This window comes from Dromiciops gliroides, chromosome 6, assembly GCF_019393635.1.
Source record: "Dromiciops gliroides isolate mDroGli1 chromosome 6, mDroGli1.pri, whole genome shotgun sequence".
NCBI classification, from domain to species: Eukaryota; Metazoa; Chordata; class Mammalia; order Microbiotheria; family Microbiotheriidae; genus Dromiciops; species Dromiciops gliroides.
In genome coordinates, this window is record NC_057866.1 from 169,613,764 (window position 1) to 169,636,814 (window position 23,051).

General features: G+C 37.4%; 1 protein-coding gene across 1 annotated transcript in view; it reads right to left on the minus strand.

Annotated features, from left to right (window-relative positions):
* The window catches only part of DCHS2 (dachsous cadherin-related 2), a 353,317-nt gene that overhangs the window by 69,125 nt on the left and 261,141 nt on the right, over window positions 1-23,051 (minus strand). The window contains exons 6-10 of the mRNA XM_043972284.1: window positions 20,821-21,008; window positions 18,298-18,397; window positions 13,718-13,875; window positions 11,757-12,597; window positions 8,150-8,389 (exon numbers count right to left, since the gene is read on the minus strand). Of these exons, the coding sequence (XP_043828219.1) occupies window positions 8,150-8,389; window positions 11,757-12,597; window positions 13,718-13,875; window positions 18,298-18,397; window positions 20,821-21,008 (1,527 nt within the window). The remainder of the gene's footprint in view (window positions 1-8,149; window positions 8,390-11,756; window positions 12,598-13,717; window positions 13,876-18,297; window positions 18,398-20,820; window positions 21,009-23,051) is intronic.

Sequence of the window (23,051 nt, forward strand, 5' to 3'; positions counted from 1 at the left end):
ACTTCGTGGAGGTTTTCCCCCACCCCTAGAGGGGTATGATATACCAATGACATACCACACATAGAATCATAGAGCATGGGAGATATTTGGAATCTAAAAAGATCACTTAAGTCTGACCCCTGAATTTACAAATGAGGAATCTGAGGCTTAGAAGAGTAAAATGCCTTGCATGAGGTCATACAGAGTGATTAGCAGAGTAAAGAAGGGACTACATCATCAACATCTTCACTCTCCAGTCATTTTGATTCATTTTTCCTTCTTCCCAATGACTCCATGTCAACAATCTCCCATTCCAGCAATTTTATGGAATGTCATATTTTCATATGATCTTGGAGAGAATATCATGGTTTGTACAACCAAGAGATTCCTTTGATCTAATAAGCTATTAGTGCTTCTTACTACCTCAGAACAGTAGCACTGCAAAAAGAGTGTCTGGGTTCAAATCCTGCCTTTGGTACTTATTTCTTGTGTACCTTTGGGCAAATCATTTGGCCTCTTAAGGCTCTGTTCCATCACATATAAAAAGAGAGAGTTGTATTAGATGGCTGATGTCCTTGCAGCTCTAGAATAATTGACCCTATGATCTTCTTGGACAATCCATGATTCATCTTAAGTTAAACAAATGTCATCAGATGTGGCCAAGAGCAAGTTACATTTACTATTCTATTAGCCTGACCAATTAAGAAACTCATTTCCCATGAGGTGGACCAAGTCTTTGAATTTCTTTGAGATATTGGGCCAATGATGCAATGTGTCTGCATGAAAATAGTCATTTTAAGGGGGGAAAGGAAATAGAAACCAGGTCAAATAATGGAGGACCATCCATCCCAAGTTATGGAGTCAACTAGGAGCAGATTTACACTATAAGGAAGATTAAGGGACATTAGGATTCAATGAAAATTGTAATCCTTTGTCAATGAAATGTACATGAGATTGTTTCTCTATTTGTTTGCTAACTGTTGTAATCCCAATTAAATATTTTGCCTTTATAATGTGTGTCCTTTGGCTGGTCTCCTAACAAAGATACATCCTGATTTTCAAAGTTCTCTGATGATCTTGATTGTGCACTCAAGCCAAATGAGGACCAATTATTATCTGAAATATTCTACATTAAGCCCAGAAGTCTGTGTAATTCCTGAGTTGAACCACCCACTGGCTTCACTAAGATTCAGCTATTTTCCACACTTTAATAGCACACATTTGTGTGGAGTAAACTCTGTCTTTTCTCTTCTCACTGGGCTTTGAAGCAAAGCTTTTACAAAATTCTTGTCATTGCTATTTGATGTTAGCAACTTCCAGTATTTAATAGCTTCTCTTGTTTTCTTTTGCTTTCTCAAGCTTTACTCATCCTCTCCCATGCCATTGAAAATGCAGCCCAAGATTAGATGGGGCACATCTCAGAAGACTTGTAGAACTCTGCAGTGTGGCCATCAGCCTTAGGCCATTCTCTTTTTTCATGGTTTGGTCATAATTCTTGAGCCACATGGTTTGCCGCTAAATCCTTTGTTTCTTCCTGCTTTAAACTGGTACTCTGGCATTGGCCCATATCCTCACGTCTCTGACTTTTCCTGGCTCTTCAAACAGTGCTTTGCAAACTTTAAAATGATGTATAAATGTGAGTTATTATTATTCTAGAAAGAACCCCTCCATTCCTTATGGCTTTTCACGAGGTGGGATCTTAAGCTGTCTTTTTTTTTCTCCTTAGGGCTATAGTCATGCTCTTGTTTCTTCTTTCTCCACAAACACTTCAATTGTCTGTTAGAAAAAGTTTGTCTACTTGGCTCACTATTTTTTCCCTTCCTACTTTGCCCTTGACTGAGCACACTTCCCTCCCTGATTGATCTTTGATTTTCTTTATTTAATAATCCAATTTCTTGGGGCAGCTAGGTGGTACAGTGGATAGAGCACCGGCCCTGGATTCAGGAGGACCTGAGTTCAAATCCAGCTTCAGACACTTTACACACTTACTAGCCGTGTGACTCTGGGCAATTGACTCAACTCCAATTGCCTCACCAAAAGCCAAAAGCCAAAAAAAAAAATAATCCAATTTCTTCACTAGAGATTTTTCTTCTTATATTTCAGTGAATTTGTGATCACATTAATTTGAGCATTCCCTCCAGTTACTACCCCTCCAAACCCATTCATTCTGTGATACTCTTACCTATGCCTTCCTATAAATCTGACATAGGAGGTCAACCCAACCTGCACCAGCAATGGTTCTTCTAGGAGTGTCTTTCTATCTAGCCCCATTCCTTTTTCCCTCCCTCCCTCCCTCCCTCCCTCCTTCCCTCCCTCCCCTGGCTCACTTTATCTTTCCTGGTCTGGGAGTTCAGTGACCATTCAAAGGCCCACTCCCACTAATGAACAAAGCACAGGAGAACTGACCTGCTCTCTTTCTTACCTGAAACAGCCTTATAGTTCCCTAACCCCCAGGGCTCACCATATTGGTCATGGACTTAGTGTGGACACCCAATTGGCTTAGCACCCTGCAATTCAGAATTCTTTCATTCAAGAGATCCATCTGCCACAGCCTTCATGGTAGCAGAGATCACAGGCTTATGCCACCACGGCCCAATTCTAAGCCTCTTAATATTTAATTAGCACCAGTACAACTCATAGGCTTTACTCTTATTATCTGCCTATCTCTATTTTTGGTCATGCATCATCACATTCATAACTTTTATGCTACTACTTGTATAAAATTCATGATTTTAAATACTTTTTTTCCTACTTATACTCATTACACATTGCTTCATTGACCTTGAGGTGACTTATAATTGATTATCCAGAAATTATTATATTAAAAAATATGAAAATCATCAGAAAAATATAGTTTTCAAACAGTGGATTTTTCTTTCAAGGAGAAACTTAGGGTCAGTGAAAGTGCTGTACAATTTCTTCAATGAAATTTAACATCTTTCCTCATCATTAAATCTAGACAAAACTTAATGTCCGTGTTTTTGTTGTTTAGTCATTTTCAGTTGTATCTGATTCTTCATGATCCCATTTGGGGTTTTCTTGGCAAAGATACTGGAGTGGTTTGCCAATTCCTTCTCCAGCTCATGACACAGATGAGGAAACTGAGGCAAATAGGGTTAAGTGACTTGCCCAGGGTAACACACCTAGTACATGTCTGATCCAAACTGAGGAAGTTCAAGATTCAGGACTATGGCTCTATCCACTCTGCCACCTAACTGCCCCTAGAGTCATAACTCATGTTTAAATAGTTGTTTTTCCTTCTACTTACTACCTGCGTCACCTTGGGCAAGTCACAGCCTCTCTAGTCCTCAGGTCCCTCATCTGTAAAACGAGGAATTTGGACCCCATGACCTCCAAGATCCCTTCCACATCTAAATTTATGGTCCTCTGATCCTAATGAGAATAAAGACAAAGGAACAGGAAAATGCAACCCATGTACAGAGCCTAGGAGACCAGTATGTTTGTAATATAGAAAACACAAAACGTGGTAGCATAAAATAAGGCTAGAAATCAGTGATGGTACCAGATGATGAGGGTTGGGGGGGAGGGGGCTTAAATACCAGGGGAAAAGGGAGTCTGAACTTCACTTAGTAGGCAAAAGGGATCCGCTAATAGGTTTTTAATAGAGGTCTAACTTAACTATTTTTTACTTTTCTCCTTCTAAAAAGAATTTTCTCATTCTCCATAAATATCTTCTGTCAAGTTGTCCAGCTTTTGAGAAACTAATTTTGACCATTGTCATTGCATGATCAAGAAGATGGTATTTCTCACTTTACCTATCCCAGTCTCTATTCTCCCTCACACATCAATCTTGTCCCTGGGCTACTTTGATTTCCTAAATATATTCCAGATTGCTAGCATGTATGTCTAAATAAACCATTATTTGATTTTTTTTATTCTCATAAGCCATTTCTAAATATTTGGCTTTATCAATTACCTTTTGGCTATTTCTACTCTTATCTCTCCTTATTGAAACTCAGTCAAGTTTCTCTTTTCCTTGTCCTCCATATAACACTACCCTGTTAATAGTGACATAGGTTCCCCTCTTATATAGTTTTTTATTCCTTTTACATTTCTTGAGAAGGAAGTGGTACTCCATATTGCTAAACTTGACCTTTCCCCTCTTCATAATTCATATCCATCTAGGACTCATTTATGGTCCCCATCAAATACTAGTTGCTTGACCTATAGACAGTGCAAGAAAATCTGCTTTCATTCTTGGAAATAGACATGGCTTGGATTTACCAGGCGTTGTGAAAGCTTGTTTGAGTTTAAGAAACAAAAGATTGTCTGGGTGAAGAGATCTGCCTTGATCACCTCTATTTAGTGTATAATATCTAGAAATCTTTGCCTCAGTAACAGAGAAAAAAAAAAAAGCTTTTGATATAGCTGATCTAGTAACGCAGATTAGCATCTGTGTTACTTTAAAAATGATCCTTGAGGGGCAGCTAGGTGACGCAGTGGATAGAGCACCGGCCCTGGAGTCAGGAGTACCTGAGTTCAAATCTGGCCTCAGACACTTAACACTTACTAGCTCTGTGACTCTGGGCAAGTCACTTAACCCCAATTGCCTCACTTAAAAAAAAAAATGACCCTTGAGTCTACAGAGGCATAACAGAAATGTCATATGACAAAAGAGGTATTCACTGAAACGATAAGCTTGCTGTGCTATAGTTGGACGTAGTATATTCCTGGCTACTTCACAGGGCTGATATGTGTGAGAATCAAATTATATAAATAGTATAGAAAGTACTTTGTGGGCCTTAGCACACTGCAAATATGCTCAAAGGGCACTTTCAGGATAGGCATATGAACAGTGCAAGAAGATTCTAATTGTGTACTTGATTTAAAACCACAAAAAAAATTAATAGGAAAAATAGAAGAGACTTTTGAAAGACCTTTTCCTCATCCTAATTTTCTTAGTGGAATAACCATTAAGGAGCTGTGTAGGTGTGTGTATAAGGAATATTGACTTTTCTTCCCCTGATACATTCTCTAGGGATTTTTCCTGAAGCCAAATATAGACCCTATACAAGGAAGAGAACTTGGATCCAGAAATATTACCTGAATAAATTGAGAATAAACTTCCATTCTCTATTTCAACACACTTGTATGATATTCAAACCGTGAAAGTATCATTTCAATTTAACACTGTTTTATCACATGAAAGGTACACAGGTACCATCCATCCTGACTTGTTGGGAATCTTTCCCATAGCAAGGTAACTATAAAGCTGCAAAGGATATTTTTTTTGACCTATGCCCCCAAAAAACTGTTGGTAGATTCCAAACTTGGTGCTGATATCTTCATTTACAACCTACTATAGTGTCTTCTTTTTTTTAATTCAAGAAGAAACTTCTGTTGAAACAGTTCTGTTACTCCATAAGCCTTCATTGCTCCAAATTCAATAAGTTCTGAGTACAAAACATACTGCTATAGTGTTCTATTAAAAATATCATGGTATTGTTCAATACTATAAAATATATTTTTTTCAAGATGAGGAGGAAGAGAAAGAAACAGGAGGAATAGGAGGAGGAAAAAGAAGAGAAAAAGAAAGCAGAAGAGGAAGAAAAAAGAGGGAGAGGGAGGGAAGGGAGGGGGGAAAGGAGAAGGAGGAAGAGGAGGAGGAGGAGAAGGAGGAGGAGAAGAAGAAGATGATGAAGAAAAATAAGGCAATTCTAGAATCATGAAGTAAAGGGACCATTGGACAAAACTATTATTATCATATATAATCATAACCTTCAAAGAACTATTCCTGAAAATTGCTCTTTTTCAAATATGATGGAAATAAGATATTTCCAGTCTGGTCCAGCCAACAGAAGAATTTTATATAGACTGTTTGCAGGGATGGGGGCATGAAATGTTTGTATAAAAACGGGCAGTTTATGGTGTTTTATTTTTGCGTATTAGTACTGTGTTCAAATACAACTCTACATGGATTTTACATTGCCCATTATATAAAGTTCACCTTACAGAACGCTAATACTTAGTTTCTGTGTTACCTTTCATCTAAGAATGTGGTAAGACAATCACTGGTTATCATAATAAAGCAATAGCTCTTCCCTGATAACTGGAGTAAGAAAAACTCTTTGATCATGCTGCCCCACTCTGGTCAAAAGTGAGAAGTGCAGAGGAGAAATACCAGTTTTAATCACCATTGTAAAAACATTTTTAAATGATGCTGACTTGAACTATCTGCAAAGTTGTAAGGATTCGATGCAATGCAATATAGAATCTATGCCACATTTATGTATAGCACTAAAATGACTTCCTACAAGCTCTACATCCCAAATGTGTTTATCACATCCAATAGAAACATGAAAAGTATGTTTTCAAATAAAGTAGGAAAGAATTAAGGGGGGGAAACCTTACCCATTTGTCTAGAACACACGAATGATATAGCAGAATCACCTAAGAGATTTTAAACTTAGATCATGTGGATTAGGTCAAAAAAATTGATTAAACATGTGTGTGTGTTTTTTTTTTAATTTAGAAGTTAAACAAATTCATTATACGTTACTGCTGGAATATTTCCAGTGTTCTTTCATCTTGATTATACAACATTGTGTTATATAGGTATACAATGTATTTCGTTATATATAACAACTGGAAAGAAAGGGACTGGGGGCAGCGAGGTGGCCCAGTGGATAGAGCACCAGCCCTGGATTCAGGAGAACCTGAGTTCAAATCCAGCTTCAGACACTTGACACTTACTAGCTGTGTGACCCTAAGGAAGGCACTTAATCCTCATTGCCCCACCCAAAAAAAATTAAAAGGAAAGAAAGGGACTGGGGTTGTTTATACTATATTTTACTAACATTCACAAGTGAAGCATATACTCAATGACAAAAACTGCATATTCTGCTGTTCTGATTACTATTATAGCATCTAGATCATAGTTATATCTCAAATAATGAGAAACTCTTATAGAAGTCTAATTCATGAAAGATGAAAGCAGTTTTATTGATAAGCATTGGGCAAGGGGGATGATTCCAATTTCTTTCCATTTAGAGTGTGAGTTCCTATCAAAGATATTTTCCTGGGCATAGCAGATAAGAGCTGGGTAAATAGAATCCTATTTGTCTCTTTGACACTGTTTCTTTAACTATTAAATTTTAAATGTAAAGAGGAGACAGATTGTGTATACTTCTCATGGTATTTATCAAAATTTAATATGGAAGTTCCTATCATGTGCTGGGTACTCCAAGAAAATGAACAGCCAGGTAAAAGCAGTGGTGTCTTATGCGTACATCTTTCTATGAAGAGTTAAAGAAGAATATCCACTAAGTTTTATCCCCCTGAAGTCTAGGTATTTTGAGAACTACACTTTCTAACCTCTTTGCATATATATGCACAGAATGGAGCAGTGGATAAAGCACCAGCCCTGGATTCAGGAGGACCTGCATTCAAATCTGTCCTCAGGTACCTGACACTTAATAGCTTGTGACCGTGGGCAAGTCACTTAACCCTCATTGCCCTGCCAAAAAACAAACAAACAAAAAACCAACAACAACAAAAGAAGTGGTGAACCATTCCAGTAAGGAGTCAGACATGAGGAAAATGACTGACCAACAAGAAATGTATCCCTTGAATTAGAATGTTCTCCCTCCTCTCATTTCTTCCTATTTAAGGGGGGGGGGAAACCTCATTTATACCTTTTAGGTGCCACTTCCTCTAAGAAGCAGCTCCCCATATGAAAGTGTTCTTTGCTTACTTAAGTTTCCCAGAAAACCCAAGTGTGGATTTGTCATTATTTTTGTTTTGTTCACATGATGCTCTACCTCATACTAAGCTTCTCTGCAAACATATTCTATTAGACTTAAAGCTTCTTGAAAGTACAGACTATGACCCTTTTTTATCTTTGTATCACTTAAATCACACAAGTGCTTTGCATGCCTAGGCATTTAATAATTCTTTAAATGAATGATAAAAGAAAATCAAGAATGCTAGAGACAAGTGCTTCTATGTTTCTTGGCCCTTGTCTAACTTTAAATTTAAGCCAAGTACCATTTTCTGAGCATTCCTAAGTTACATGTTTACCTCTGCAGAGAATGAACAAACAGTGTCTTTTAGAAAGCCATTCTCAGATGGTTAAGCCTTTTTCTGTAGAAACAATATGCTGTTCTATAATCTAGGTCAAACAGCTAAGTATAAAGAGAATGAAAGGTACCTGAATCTCTGTCCACAGCTTCCACTTTTGTAACATATTGCCCTGGACCTTGGTTTTCTGCAACTGTAGCTTCATAGAGATGTTGCTTAAATTCTGGTGCCTCATCATTTACGTCAAGGACATAAATTGTCAAGGTCTGCGTTGTGGAGAGTGCCGGCAGGCCAGCATCCAGTGACAGGAGGGTCAGTACATGAAAGGTTTGAGTTTCATAGTCCAAAGGATAAATAGTTGTTAACAAGCCTAGGTGGAGAAAGTTAAGCAATAAAAATGTCATCAATATCCCCAAAGGGGCAGGCAGTTTTCACAATTCATCTATCTCACTGGGACATTTTGATGAAAATTCGTTCAGGTTCTGCAATTGTGAAGGAAGGGTGAGGGGATCTCAAACTCATTCGACATTTTGATAAATGTTCGTGACTGAAGCCTAGAAATGAAGAAAGAATAAGAAGATCCAGTTCAATGTGAAATTAAAGAAAAAAAATACACCTTCAAGAATCTATCTAATGCAGAGGGTTTTCATCTTTTTTGTGTGATGGATGAATCATTTTTATCAGTCTAGTAAAGCCCTTCTCAGAATAACTTTTTAAAATTTAATAATTGGAACAAACACTAAATATTATTTACAGAGTAGTAAAAATAGAGACACATTATTTTTCCTGTCCAAGTTCACCAACCCCACCCCCCAAAATTGATCCATAGACTCCTTGGCGTTAGCTCCAGGTAAAGAACCCTAGCTCTAGTCTCTGTCCCTACCTATAGACAGGGCTATAATGAAATCATCCCAGAGATCTTGTGTAGTCTTCAAAGACCTCCAGGGCATTAGCAGTCTAAATCAGTATCTCAGATGGTACCCAGGATGACCACAGGTCAAATTTATATCCCGCCTAAATAAGCTGGTCATTGAGAATGTAAGCCTGGCTCTGGTCTTCTGAAATTCTCAGCACTGCATTATAGAATTATGTTCTCTTTGTACTGCCTATCTGTTAACTGCCTCTTTTACTGATAGTAAAAAGCAAAGACTTTATGAGGAAGACAATAAACTTCATGAATAAAACATGCTTGAGCATCCAGCCCACTGCTGTTCTCTAACTACCCATATGCTGAACGTGTGATGAAGATTTGCACTGGGACAAGGGCTCCCTGGTTCCCAGGATCAAATGTTCCTTTAGGGATGGGATTTTCTTCCATAAACAATTCAGCCCTCTAAGACGGTTTATTCCAAATAATTAAGGAGGAGGTTTTCTGGTTTAGGCTTCTACAAACCCACCTTTAAATTCCTCTTGAGCACTTTCCCCACTTTATAGCCTGGAACCATTGAAAAACCCTTTGGCTAGAAGTCTGATTATGAGAAATAGGAACCTTGAGAGAGAGATAAACCTTTCACACACGAATGTACTTGGCAATTATCATTTTATGTACCAGAAAAATGCCTAAGCAATTGAAAAAGCATCACCACAGTCGAATATCCATGACACCTTTTTCTGGGACACTTATCTGTCTAAATTTATCCATCTTTCTCTCATTGACAACATTGAATAGACTGGACTTAGTCATCCCAGGAGACAGTGGCAGGCCCAGTTCCAGAGGAAGTCAGGAGCCTACATTTGCCACATTTCTCTATCAGCTGAATGTTTAGGTCAGATCCACATGCCCTCAGAAGAGAACCAGATGTGTAGGATTAGTAAACACACAGAGGCAGAATATAATGAGGGAGAGATTGTGATTTCCAAATGCTAGCCATCTATTTCCACTTCAATCGGTGCACTCATCCACAGGAGCATCAAATAGGTACCGGCCTTGTTATGTCTGGGGCAGTATTTCCAGGACTCAAGCAAAAGCACCTCCCTTTCTAGGATATGAATGATACACCAATTCAATTGCTTTCCGTTTTATTTGGAAACTAAGTTATTGTGAGCTTCCCCATCACATGAAGCTTCTTACCAAAAGAACTCAAAGCATTTGGCAGGTAGTGTACTGCGACCATGTTCCAAGTAAAGAGGAAAAAGTGAGTTTGAGAGTGGAATGGAACACCATTTCTGCCATATTTCTTTTACAGTTAAGGCAAACGGATGCTTTTTGCCACAACAAAGCAATGCAAATCTACTCAGTGTGAATCTTGTGTAGACCTATTTACTTACATGCTGGCTTTGCCCTAAGAAAATAACCTCCCTGAGGGCAGGGACCTCATTTTTGCCTTTCTTTGTATCACCAGTGCTAAATGTAGTCAATGGTAAATGCTGGATAGATGCTTATGGATTGGCTGACTGACAAGTAGATGTGAACAGTAATGTTTTCATACCCAGATCAATCCCCGGATCATTTATGTGGGATTGATGTCAAGACTAGGTCTTCTCACAGTCAGCATAAGTTTGGAGAGGCTCACCAGCAGGCTGGCCACAGGCTGATCAATCATTTTTTTTTTTAAAGGCAATGGGGGTTAAGTGACTTGCCCAGGGTCACACAGCTAGTAAGTGTCAAGTGTCTGAGGCCGGATTTGAACTCAGGTACTCCTGAATCCAGGGCCGGTGCTTTAACCACTGCGCCATCTAGCTGCCCCTGATCAATCATTTTAACCACTGCGGTTCTCAAATACCATCTCCTAATCTGAGCTGGCCAAGGCAGTATTCACACCAATGAAATTCTGGATGCTAGGAGCACCAAAGTACCTTCACATGGCCTTGAAGTAAAATTTCTAGATTAATGTCTCAGTGGACTATTGGTGATTCAAGTTCATAGCTTAACCATATTAAAATCACCATCTCCACCTCTGGAGATATAAACAAAAAGCAGAGGAGGGAGTCAACTATTTGAAAATACTTAGCTTTATATCAGGGATTGTTACCCTGGAGTCCATGAACTGTATTTTTAAAATATGTTTTTATAACTATGTCAATGTAATTGCTTTGCTTTTTATTCGTTTAAAAACATTTCAAGAAGGGGTTCATAGGCTTTACCAGATTATCAGGAGGGTTCATGACATCAAAAAGAACCCCCTTTTTGCTTGCTTGTTCTCTGTCTCTGTCATCTTTTCTCTCTCTGTCTCTCCCTCCCTATGTCTGCAGCTCTCTGTCTGTCTCTCTGTGTCTTTCTCCCTATGTATCTCTCTTCTTTTCTCTTCTTTGTATTCTCTTTTTTCTCTGTGTATGTCTGTCTTTCTGTGCCTCTCTTTTTTCTCTTCTTTCTGTTCTTTTTTCTCTCTTTATGTATGTCTCTCTCTCTTTCCCTCCCCCACTCCATATCTCTATTTTGTCTCTGTCTCTCCCTTTCTCTCTGTGTGTCTCTGTCTCTGCATTTGTCTATCTCTCCCTCTGTCTTTTTATCTCTGTCTGTCTCTCTGTGTGTCTATCTCCCCCTGGTTGCCCCCCATATATTAGCCAGCCTATGATTTGGAAACCAAAAGTGGTCACTAGTACTCTTCCACAAAAGCTGAAAACCAAAGTCAAGCACTAAGGAGAATGACATCCAAACAATAATGCTATCTTTCCAAATTGTAGCTCTCACATCTTGAGAACTATAATTCCATAAGAAAACATTAAAGACCTTGAAACATATGAGTTTACTTGGTTAAACATAAATTAAGATTAAAGTTAACATATTCCGCCCATACCTGATTTCTCATCCAACATAAAGGTTTTGTTTTCATTTCCTGAGAGAATGTGATATGTGATTCTTCCATTCCTTCCTTCATCAGGGTCCTTAGCAACAATATGATGCACAAGAGAACCTATTTCTTCATCTTCTGCAATATAGGCAATGGGAGAGGACACAAAACTAGGACTGTGGTCGTTGATGTCTAAAATGACCACCTTGGCTGTCATGGTTCCCAATCTCCGGTCTGTTACATTCACAGCCTGGTCTGATGCTGTCACTGTCAAGACAAGGGACTGAATGGTCTCTCTATCCAGTGGGGAGGCAGTGACCAGTGTCCCATATGAGGGGTGGATGAGGAAGGGATTTTCACCAGGACTGTTCATTTCAATGAAATACTGGACTTTGCTGTTTAGAAAACTGCCATCTCCATCTTTGGCATTAAATGTGTAGACCAAGGTACCTACGGAAACGTTCTCCTCTATGCTGATCACTATGAAATCATCTTGGAAAGAAGGAGAATGGTCATTCTGATCTTCCACATCAATGCTAAGGAAGATGGTGCTGTTCACAGGAGGACTGTGGCTGTTATCTTTCGCAGTCACCCTGAGAAGATAGTGAGAGGTCATTTCGTAGTCAAGTTCCCTGGAGAGAAATAAATCCCCTGTTGAGCTGTCAATCTGAAAGTGGCTATCCTTGTCCTCTGCAACTATACTTAGTTGTAGCTTTCCATCATGTTGCTGAAGATAGTCAGGGGACTTTACCAAGCTCATTACTTTTGCAGGCTTAGAGTTTTCTGGTATGACCAAATGCTGAATATAACGGGAAACGGAAGGCCTCTCTTTGGAGAGTGGAATCACCTGAAACGAAAATATAGGAGTTGGGTTTTTTTCATTGTTTTTGTTTTGTTGTTTTGATTTGTTTTTCACTGTTCTATTTCAACACTAATTTGGGGGGGGGGGATTCATCCTTCTTGTGTACTCCTCAGAGAAAGTCAGCTCTTTTTATATTACATCTGGGCAGACAGCAAAGAATGCATAATACATAGGAGGTGAAGCCACTGCAGAACTTACTTACACAGTTTGGTTTGTTCCAACATCTGAAATGGGAATTTAGTGAAGTCATTCAAGGCTTAAACTATGCTAGAGTCTCATGATTTCTTCACTGAGAATGTGGGATGACTAGTGCCTTCTTTAAAGTTACCCAAAATTATCCTTAATCCTAGGGACCAATATATATGACAACATCTGTGTATATTTTAAGTATCATGTGTTTTTGTTTGTCTGAAACGAGAGACTTGAGGAATGATGATAGACGAGTGTTTCCTAACCCACACATCCCTAATCAATAATGAATTGGATTTGGAAACTGAGCTCTCAGGGACTTATTCTCCTTTCACATTTGTATTAATGGTAATTACGTGCATGCTCAAAAAGAATCTATTTATTCATACCCCACTTATTTACTGCTTTTTGTTGATTTTATTTATTTTTCCCTTTTTTTCCCTCTAAGGAGACTACCCACAGCTCATTTACTCACCATGATTAAAGTAAAATCCAAAATTGCAAGTACTAGAGTGACTTCTGTGAAACTTTTTTTAAAAAGCAATGGAATTTATTATGCAGGCTCCGTTTGTGTGCAATTCATCTTTCATAGGTCCTTGGAGTGGGAAGTACACTTTTAGAGGTAACCCTGGAGACATTTTTGTCCAAAAACAGCTGGGAAGAATTCTCAGACCATACAATGCACAACAAACCTTTTTACAAAGATTTTCCAACACAGTTAATTCTGACAAAATATCGCCTACCTAATTCATCCAATTGCTACCAGTATGAAGCTGCACCGTTCAAGTGCAATGAATGAAATTCTCCCTTCAAAGAACACAAATAATTGCCGCACGTTCATTCCACTCACTGGGATGAGGAGCAATGAGACCCAAGATCTATGAGCTCCACAATTGCAGTCATGAGAGAACCCTACCTGAATGTGAATAACTGCATGTCCTTGAAGAGAAGGCATCCCTTGGTCACTTGCCACTACAGTCATCCTGTAATGTGGCCTATGGTTATACAAGAGTGGGGTCGTTGTTCTTATTTCTCCACTGTTGGCATCAATTTTAAAGTGCTCTGAACTGTCTTCTGAATGGAAACAGAATCAAGAGCCTAATGTTAATTTACAAGTGCAAAAGAAGAAATCCATTTGCTCAAATGCATGTCTCTTTTCTAAAATTAACAAACTTTAAATGCTATACCTATATAAATAGAAAAAGAATATTTCAAATAGAGGCAAAAAATATAGTAAAAATGCAGTTAAAAACATCGTACTTGAAATTTGGCATTTCCAACAAGCCAAACAGCTCTGAGAAAGATTAGTATTATAGATGACTGTTGGAAACACAAACCCCATTACTAGTACTTTTCTTCATATTTTTCTTCTATTTATGATGCTTTTGTCAATGACTTAAGATAATTATTGTAGACACCGTTATGAATATTTTGTAGATTGTGTCATATGTAATATATATCCATCCATCCACTTATTCTTCTATCTATCCATCCATCCATCTATCTTTTCGCTTGAACTTTTCCATAGAGGATTTCAGCACAGAGTACAAGTAGAAGAGGAATTCCCAATAAATAGAGAGATCCTCTAGATGCTCTTGTTTGTAAATGGGATTGTGCTGGTTGCATTAAATCCTAGACTACTCCAGAGAATCTTCAATGAGATTTATAATCACTTAATAATTCAGTCTGTTTGCAGAGGAACTAGATAATAGAAAAGAATAGCTATTGTCTGGACTGATATGCATTTGGATAGCCACCCATAGATAGGGTTGGTCTTTGAGGGCATTTATTTCTACAGACACTACTGATTGAGAAAGGAACTAGGTCCAGAATTAAATAGGAGGGGCAGCATGCTCTGAAATGCCTTTGCGAAATTGGACAGGGATTTTACTGACCACAAATTTCTCTTTGAAACAAAGAATTATCTTTTTTTATGTAGATATTGGGATACTGGGAGGAAGTAGAGAAGCATAAATAAGAGGGGTTTCTAAGACTGTGATAATGGCATCTAGGAACCCAAAAGTCCTGGCATGTTCCTGAAATGCCAAAGATTAAGAAGAAACTATGTCTGAGAGCAGAGAGATAAACTGGAACACCAAGACCCCAGCAGATGGAATCTTTAATCTGCACTAAATGCTATATCCAACCTTATTCTAGTTACAAGGCAAGAAAGAGAGATAGTGAGATCTTCTCCCATGGGTTTCTCTTCTGCTGAGATTTGGGGATTAAGTTTCACTCATTTGGAAGTAAGTAGTGAGATATACATAGGATTATAAAATCGTGGATGTTTTCCTATTGTTTTGTAAATCTTTCTCAATGAAATATTTTACTATTTTAATATATGAATTTAGATAACCTTTAGAAGTTCCCAAGAAACTGGGTGAGGGCTTAAGCCATATGAGATAAATTATAATGATCCAAATTCCCACTTTGAACCCCAATCAGAGTGTATCTAGAGTTAAGTGGAAAATGGGTTACAGAAGCACTTTAAAATTAGATAATGTAGCAGAAATTCCATTACACTAACTATAATCCTACTGGATCTTTTCATAAAAATAAACATTTTTTTCTGCTTCTGAAAAGCACAGCTGTACCAAGAACCAAATATTTCTTAACATGCATCAATCATTGGGAGGCTAAGAGTATAAGTAGGCTTAATCCACTAATTGTTCTAGAGATTTGTAACTTAAATGATCTCTTATTACTCCCTCCTAGAAGTCAAACACCCAAAACCAAAATACAACATATCCCATAGAAGCATGGTAGCAACTGCAGTCAATTCCGTGAAAGCATTACAAGAGTCTCATTCCTTCCCTTTCAGGGTGAGAAGTAATTCTATTTTATGATAGTTTACTTTTCATTATTTCCTTGCCAATGGCAGGTAAATAATCACAAGTATAAACTGAATGGCCCATGAATGTGAGCTACAGCTAAGAAAAAATAATAGCCAGTGAGAAAACTTAGAATAAATGTGCTATTGGACATATTGGTTATGTTCTCTTACACAATCTCCCTTCAATCACACTATAAGCTGTCCAAGTCAGTCATAATGGTTTTAAAAATATTAAACATGGCGGGGTAAGGGGGGCAGCTAGGTGGCAAAGTGGATGAAGCACTGGCCCTGGATTCAGGAGAACCTGAGTTCAAATCTGGCCTCAGACACTTGACACTAGCTGTGTGACCCTAGGCAAGTCACTTAACCCTCATTACCCCGTGCAAAAAAAATAAAATAAAATAAAAATAAAAGCAATGCTCTTGTGTTTTATTAAACAAACAAAAAACACCTAACTAAATAAATAAAATATTAAGCATGAAAATTGTTAACTTCATCAATCCTCTGAAATAAAAAGGCAGAGAATAAAAAGCAAATGAAATGGTCTTTGGATTCAAATACTACTCCCTACCTCTCCTTTCACTCCCACCTGTCTCCAGCAAAGCCTCACTATTTTTTTAAGCAAATTAAGGTTTATTGCTAACATTTAATACTAAGAACCCAAGAACTTTGTCAATAAATTGCTTTAAAAAGTGATTACTTGTTTGCATATATAAATAGAATATGTTTTTGGGAAAATACAAAAAGAAAATTTCTATATTCTATTTAACCCCTGAATCACAAGTAAGACAGTTGAGAACTAAAATTAGAATTAAAAAAAATTAATCAGCAAGCATTTATTAACCACTCAGGCACTGTCTTAACCTAAGTGCTAAGAATATAGATAAAACAGGGGCAGCTAGGTGGCCCAGTGGATAAAGCACTGGCCTTGGACTCAGGAGGACCTGAGTTCAAATCTAGCTTCAGACACTTGACACTTACTAGCTGTGTGACCCTGGGCAAGTCACTTAACCCTCATTGCCCCACCAAAAAACAAAAACAAACAAAAAAAAACCCCCAAAAGAATACAGAAAAAAAGGCAAAAAACTTGGTCCCTGTATTCAGAGCTTGTGTTATAAAAAAGGCAAAATGTAACAACTATGTTTATTTTATGTGTATATAAGATATATATATATATATATATATATATATATATATATATATATATAGTATAAACGGAAGGGAACATTGGAGAAATGGCCATGACATACATACTCATTAAATAATATGGTATACTACTATTTTCTGGAGAACTATTTTTTTAAAGAAAGGTATGACATAGGAACTTAAATCTATATTTGATTTTAAATCTTTTGATTTGTAGGGGCTTTTTCCCTGTGTTTTGGCCACAGGTTATATGTGTCCACATAGATCTGTTTAGATATGGCTCACAAGGAGGCATGAACAGATATATCTAGAGTCTCCTTCCCTACTTTTATTCAAGAGAAACTTCAATTCCTCTCAGGAAGGGAGGCAGGAAGTTGGGGCCAGAGGCTCACCATTCTGTTCTCCTCTGAGAAAAGCTACCAGGATAGAATTATATCTGCTTCCTTAAATATTATTTGTCAAAGAAAAATAATTTTAAGGTTCAAGTTGAGCTCCTGTTCACTATCCTTTAGTGAGGAAGATGTAACTCAAGCAATATATCCAAAGTTGGACCTCCTTCCCAACAAAAGGTAGTTCCTCAATATTTAACAAATAGCAAACAAATCCATTTAAATAAGTCAATAGCAAAAAGAGATCAAATAAATTCTACAGATGAGAATATATACTAAATGAGAAACAGAGAGAATGAGCTCTCCCATTAAAGTAAGAATGCTCAGTTTAACCAAGACAGAGTCCAAGATGTCATCCAAAGAGAGATTTCTCAAAGGCTCTAAGTATACCAAGCTGGAAATGGGGCCATGATCAAGATGCTTGCTATTCTATGAGTTGGCTTCTTCGCAGGGTCTATCTTTCCCTTTAGGGACCTGAAGAGAATCTGAAACCAAGCCTCTTCTCTCTTAAACCCAGAAGCCAGAAGACCAAGATCCTTCTTCTCTGCCCTTTACACAAATACAGAGCATTGAGTGAGAGTATTATGAAAATGAACTTTGAGCCATTAGCTGCATATCATCTATCACATATGCATGAATATTTATATCTATATCTATATAATGAATGATTTTTCCTTTATGGTGTTATGTATTTTATTTTATGCATTTAAAAACATCATTCTAAGAAGTGGTCCATAGGTCTCACCAGTTTGCCCAATGGGTCCATGACACAAAAATGGCTAAGGACTCCACTTCTAAAATCACATTCATCACAGTGAGGTAGTCAACTTTTGAGGCATTTGGGAGACACAATGGACTGAGAGAATAGCAACCAAGATGGAATAGCTGGAGAGATTGCTCATATGATTTCAAATGTCCCCTCCCCTCCCCTCCTGTCCCCTCCCTTTCCCTCCCCTCCACTTTCTTCCCCTTCCCTCCCCTTCCCTTCCTTCCTCTCATCTCTCCTTCTTCCTTATCTTTCCCTTCTCCTCCATCTCTAGTATAACATACAAACTACACAATCTGTCAGCCTTCAAGTATTGCTAAAGATTTTACGTAATTTCTCCAAAGCAATCATAAAAATCTTACCTGAAGATAGTGAATATAAAACTTCTCCATTGTTTCCTGAATCAAGATCCTTTGCAAATACAGTGGTAACCAACATATCTGCAGTCTGACCTTCCAGGACCTGGAAATAAAAGCAAATGGCTTACAAGTGTATGTTTTATAATTAAAAATAAAATGTATTGGGGGCAGCTAGGTGGAGCAGTGGATAAAGCACTGGCCCTGGATTCAGGAGTACCTGAGTTCAAATCCGGCCTCAGACACTTAACACTTACTAGCTGTGTGACCCTGGGCAAGTCACTTAACCCCAATTGCCTCACCAAAAAAAAAAATGTATTAAAGAGCCTTTAAATGAGAGAATCTCATCTGTTAAACTCTTCTCATTTATTTTTTAAATCGACACGAAATTCAGTTTTACTCTCTATAAAGCTATCTGGGTAGAGGCCATGGAAATATGCCAAATTGCATTTTTTAAAGAGCTACATTTAAAGACAAACCAACTACCCTACTGGGTATTTGAAAGGTTATAGTAACTCTTTAAAAGAAGGAAATCAAGGAAATTGAAAACACTGAGATTCTGGATTTCCTTTGGGGGCTCTAGCACCTTTTCATTATAGATGCTCTTACTACTAAGCTCTTTTTGTCAAGTCACTGATGAAAAAGTGGCAAAAAGGTTTGCCCATAAAGGTTATATACACAATGGTTGTCATGGACAATCACAATGGAAGAAAATACAAAACCTTACTGCAAGAGAAAAGTATATGCCTCCTCAAACATGGGTAGCTTGCCTTGAATCTCCTGGCTATGTAGATAGATTTCATGTTTCCACATTTCTATAGTTCATACACAAATCTGGACAATATTTCAATGACCCATAGGGCACAAAGACAATGACTTCTAGGGTATTTTTGTGGTCCCTACCCTGGAGAGCTGAATCAGAGATATAACTTCCTTAACAAATTTAAGCATTTAGTGTGAGGAGGTCAGGATTCATCCAGGTAAAGTAAGTACATACAATGATGTGGATACTGACCCATCAAAGTGTGAAAATAATAGATTTTGGGGGCTATTCAATAAGTTTCTAAAATAATAGAATGACTAATAAGGTCATTTTTTAGAGTATTATGTTACGGGGGCAGCTAGGTGGCACAGTGGATAGAGCACTGGCCCTGGATTCAGGAGGACCTGAGTTCAAATCCAGCCTCAGACACTTGACACTTACTAGCTGTGTGACCCTGGGCAAGTCATTTAACCCCAACTGCCTCACCAAAATAAATAAATAAATAAATAAATAAATAAATAAATAAATAAATAAATAAATAAATAAATAAATAAATAAATAAATAAATAGACTATTACGTTAATAAGATTTGTTAGCATGAGATGAGTTATGGGAGGTCTAGTTAGCTTTGACTAGTTAGGTGTAGGGCTCTTGAAAATAAATGCCATTGGGTGGGGGCAAGGTGAGACTGGAGGGGTAGCGTGGGAATAAGGAGAGAGAAGTACTAGATTAATAGGCATAGAGAGATGGGCACAAAGCTTCCAAATCTCCAAATAAAGCAGTTCAAGCTTTATGCCTTACTACTGAATGGTCAGTAAGGTGAAATTTCTTTTTTTTTAATTCAATTGATTATTTATTTATTTCATTCTATTCTTTTAAAATTTAAAATTCCAAACTTTCTCCCTCCTTCCCCCACTCCCTGAGAAAGCAAGCAATGTGGCATCAATTATACATGTGAAATAATGCAAAATATATTTCCATATTAGCCATATTTCCAAAAAAGCAAAACATAAATAAAGTGAGAAAATTATACTTCAGTTTGCATTTGGAATTCATCAGTTCTCTCTCTGGAGGTAGATAGCATTTTTTTTCATTATAAGTTATGGTGATCTTTCTAATTGAAGGTCAATACTCTATGATTATAAGAACAACTGCCTTTAATAGCCTCTAAATGGTAAAATATTTATATATATATACATATAGACACATATATACATATATATACATGTGTATGTGTGTGTATATATATATATATATACAATTGGAATTAATTTTGCTAAAAAATTGCAAATGATTTATATGGTATGATAATATTTTATATAATTTCACATGTATAACCTATATCTGACTGCTTACTGCTCCGGGGGGGGGGGGGAGGGAAAGAAGGAAGAAAGGATAGAATTTGGAACTCAAAACTTTAAAGAAAAATGTTTATTATCCAAAACAAAATTGCAAAGTTCTGACCCAATGGTTCCTTGTTGTTGAACTCTTCATGGAAATAGTATTTGGAAAAATTCACATTTTTTACCACAAGATGGTGCTCAAAACAAATGATGCATAATCTATGTGACTAATGGAATCACAGGAAGCTCTAGAGCTGTAAGAGACCTTCGATAGTATCCTCTAAATGCAATTCCAGCATTTTATAGCTGAGAAAACAAGTCTGAGAGGCATGGAAGTGAGAGCTCCCCAAGGTCAACCAGGTACTAAGGAGAGTTCCTTCTACTACACCAGAGATTCAGTTAAAATTACTTTGCTCCACGCACCTTAATCTTGAGCTCTTTTCCAGGGAGAAATTGGGGGAAAAAAGGTTTATTATCATTGAGGTCTGTAATGGAGATATAAGTTATCATAGTGGCATTTCGTGGTGGGGAACCATGATCAGTCACTAGAACTATCAACTGGTGATGTACTTGCTGCTCCCGGTCTAGCGCCATCCAATTTATGATTTCACCTAAAAGATACAGGATAAAATAAAACAGATCAAGACAATCAATATCAAAATCTTTATATTAAATATCAAAACACAAAAAATCCTAGAGAAACAACTACTATCTCTAAAATACTATATAAAATAATTAATATTATATAGCACTTACTATGTGCCAGGTAATAAGCTAAGTACTTTACAAATATCCTGTTTTTATCTTCACAACAATCCTGGGAGGTAGGTACTATTATTATCTCCATTTCACAGATGAAGAAACTGGTTAAGTGACATGCCCAGAACAACATTGCTACTAAGTATCTGAGGATGGATTCAAATTCAGGTCCTCCTGACTCCAAGGCCAGCACCCTATCCACTGAATGACCTAGCTAACACATTAATAAATGTTTGTAGGCTATTGACTATATGATGGTTTTCTTGCTGTTTTATTTTATTTATTTTCTTGCCATTTTAAGATGCTCTGCCCCAATTTAATAATCTGACAATACACAATGTTGGCTTAGCTGAATACAGACTCACCACCAACAAAACCTTGATACTTCATTCCTTGGCCATGGTGCCCCAACACGCTGATCTCTTTAATGGATATTTTAAGGTAAATTACTTTTCAGAAATTTTACAATAATGGGATGGTTTTAAGGGCCATTCTTTTATCTCCCATATATTGCAGTATTTTTAAGTACCACTAGGGGTGGGGAAGAACTTACTTGTAGCACCCTAAGTAGTGTTTTATCTTTAGCCCACTTATTAATGTTATTCATCACTTCACAAAATGTGTTGCATCCTTTAGTGGTCATCTTAGTGACAAACAGAAAATACTTCATATGCAGCACTTTCTGAATTCTTGCAATTGTCCCAAAGCCATGGCTTCTGTAGGATTATCCTCATGTTTCAAAGGCCAAGATTTGGGTATAAAAAGGTCAAGTACCTTGACCCAGAGTCAATAAGAGTCAATAATAGGCAGAATCTGAGGAAAGTATTTTGATCCTCTGTCCCTAGCTCCACCTAAGTTGTAAATTTTAGGAAAATACTCACATATAAGAATATTGTTATGAAGGCAATATTTACTCTAGCCCTTGATATTCTCTAGTATTTAATAATAATAATAGTATTCTCTAGTATTATTATTACATTAGCAAGTAATAATATAGAGGCAGTGTAGTGTGGTGGATAGAAAGTTTGCCTCAGGGTCAGAAAAATCTGGGTTCAAATTATATTTTTAGTGTGAATTGACTATATGATGCTAGGCAGCCTTCAAAGACTACAGAAACTTCAGGGCAGGGAAATGCCAGTGTACATTGATAAAGGGAATTTCCTTGTGGAGTTGCCTACCCCAATAAAATCACAGATCCAGACTTATTCACCCCTCTACATATAACAATAATATCTAGTTATAGTAACCCTTTGTAGGGCCAGAAGATTGGGAGTTATAATTTTATTTGTGTAATCATTTCCTGCTTTGGAAATTTCCTCAATCAATATTCCTACTCACCAAATGTAAACAGGCAAATCATCCATAACTTAATATCTTACAGGGGTGTCTGGGGCACCAAGAGGGTTAGTAACCTGCCCACAGTCACATAGGAAGCATGTCTCAGAGTCAGAATTTGAACCTGTATCTTCTTCACTCTAAGGTTGGTCCTCTATACAACTATATCATACTACCTATCGATACTAAATAATAATATCACACAGTAGCTATTATGTAAGTAATGTAAGTTTATAACTCTATAGTTTTCAAAGAACTTTTACATACTCTTTTTTGGGGGGGGGAGCAAAAAGTGACTTGCCCAGGGTCATACAGCTAGTAAGTGTCAAGTGTCTGAGGATGGATTTGAACTCAGGTCCTCCTGAATCCTGGGCCGCCAGTGCTTTATCCACTGTGCCACCTAGCTACCCTGCCTGGGAAATAGTAAGTGCTATATAAATGTTTGCTATTGTTGTTGTTGCTGTTGCTGTTCTTCTTATTATTCTCCTATCATTCACCAAACTCATCATTTTCATTCATTCCCTTTTTATTTTCTCCCATTCACAGGCTTCATGCTTCTA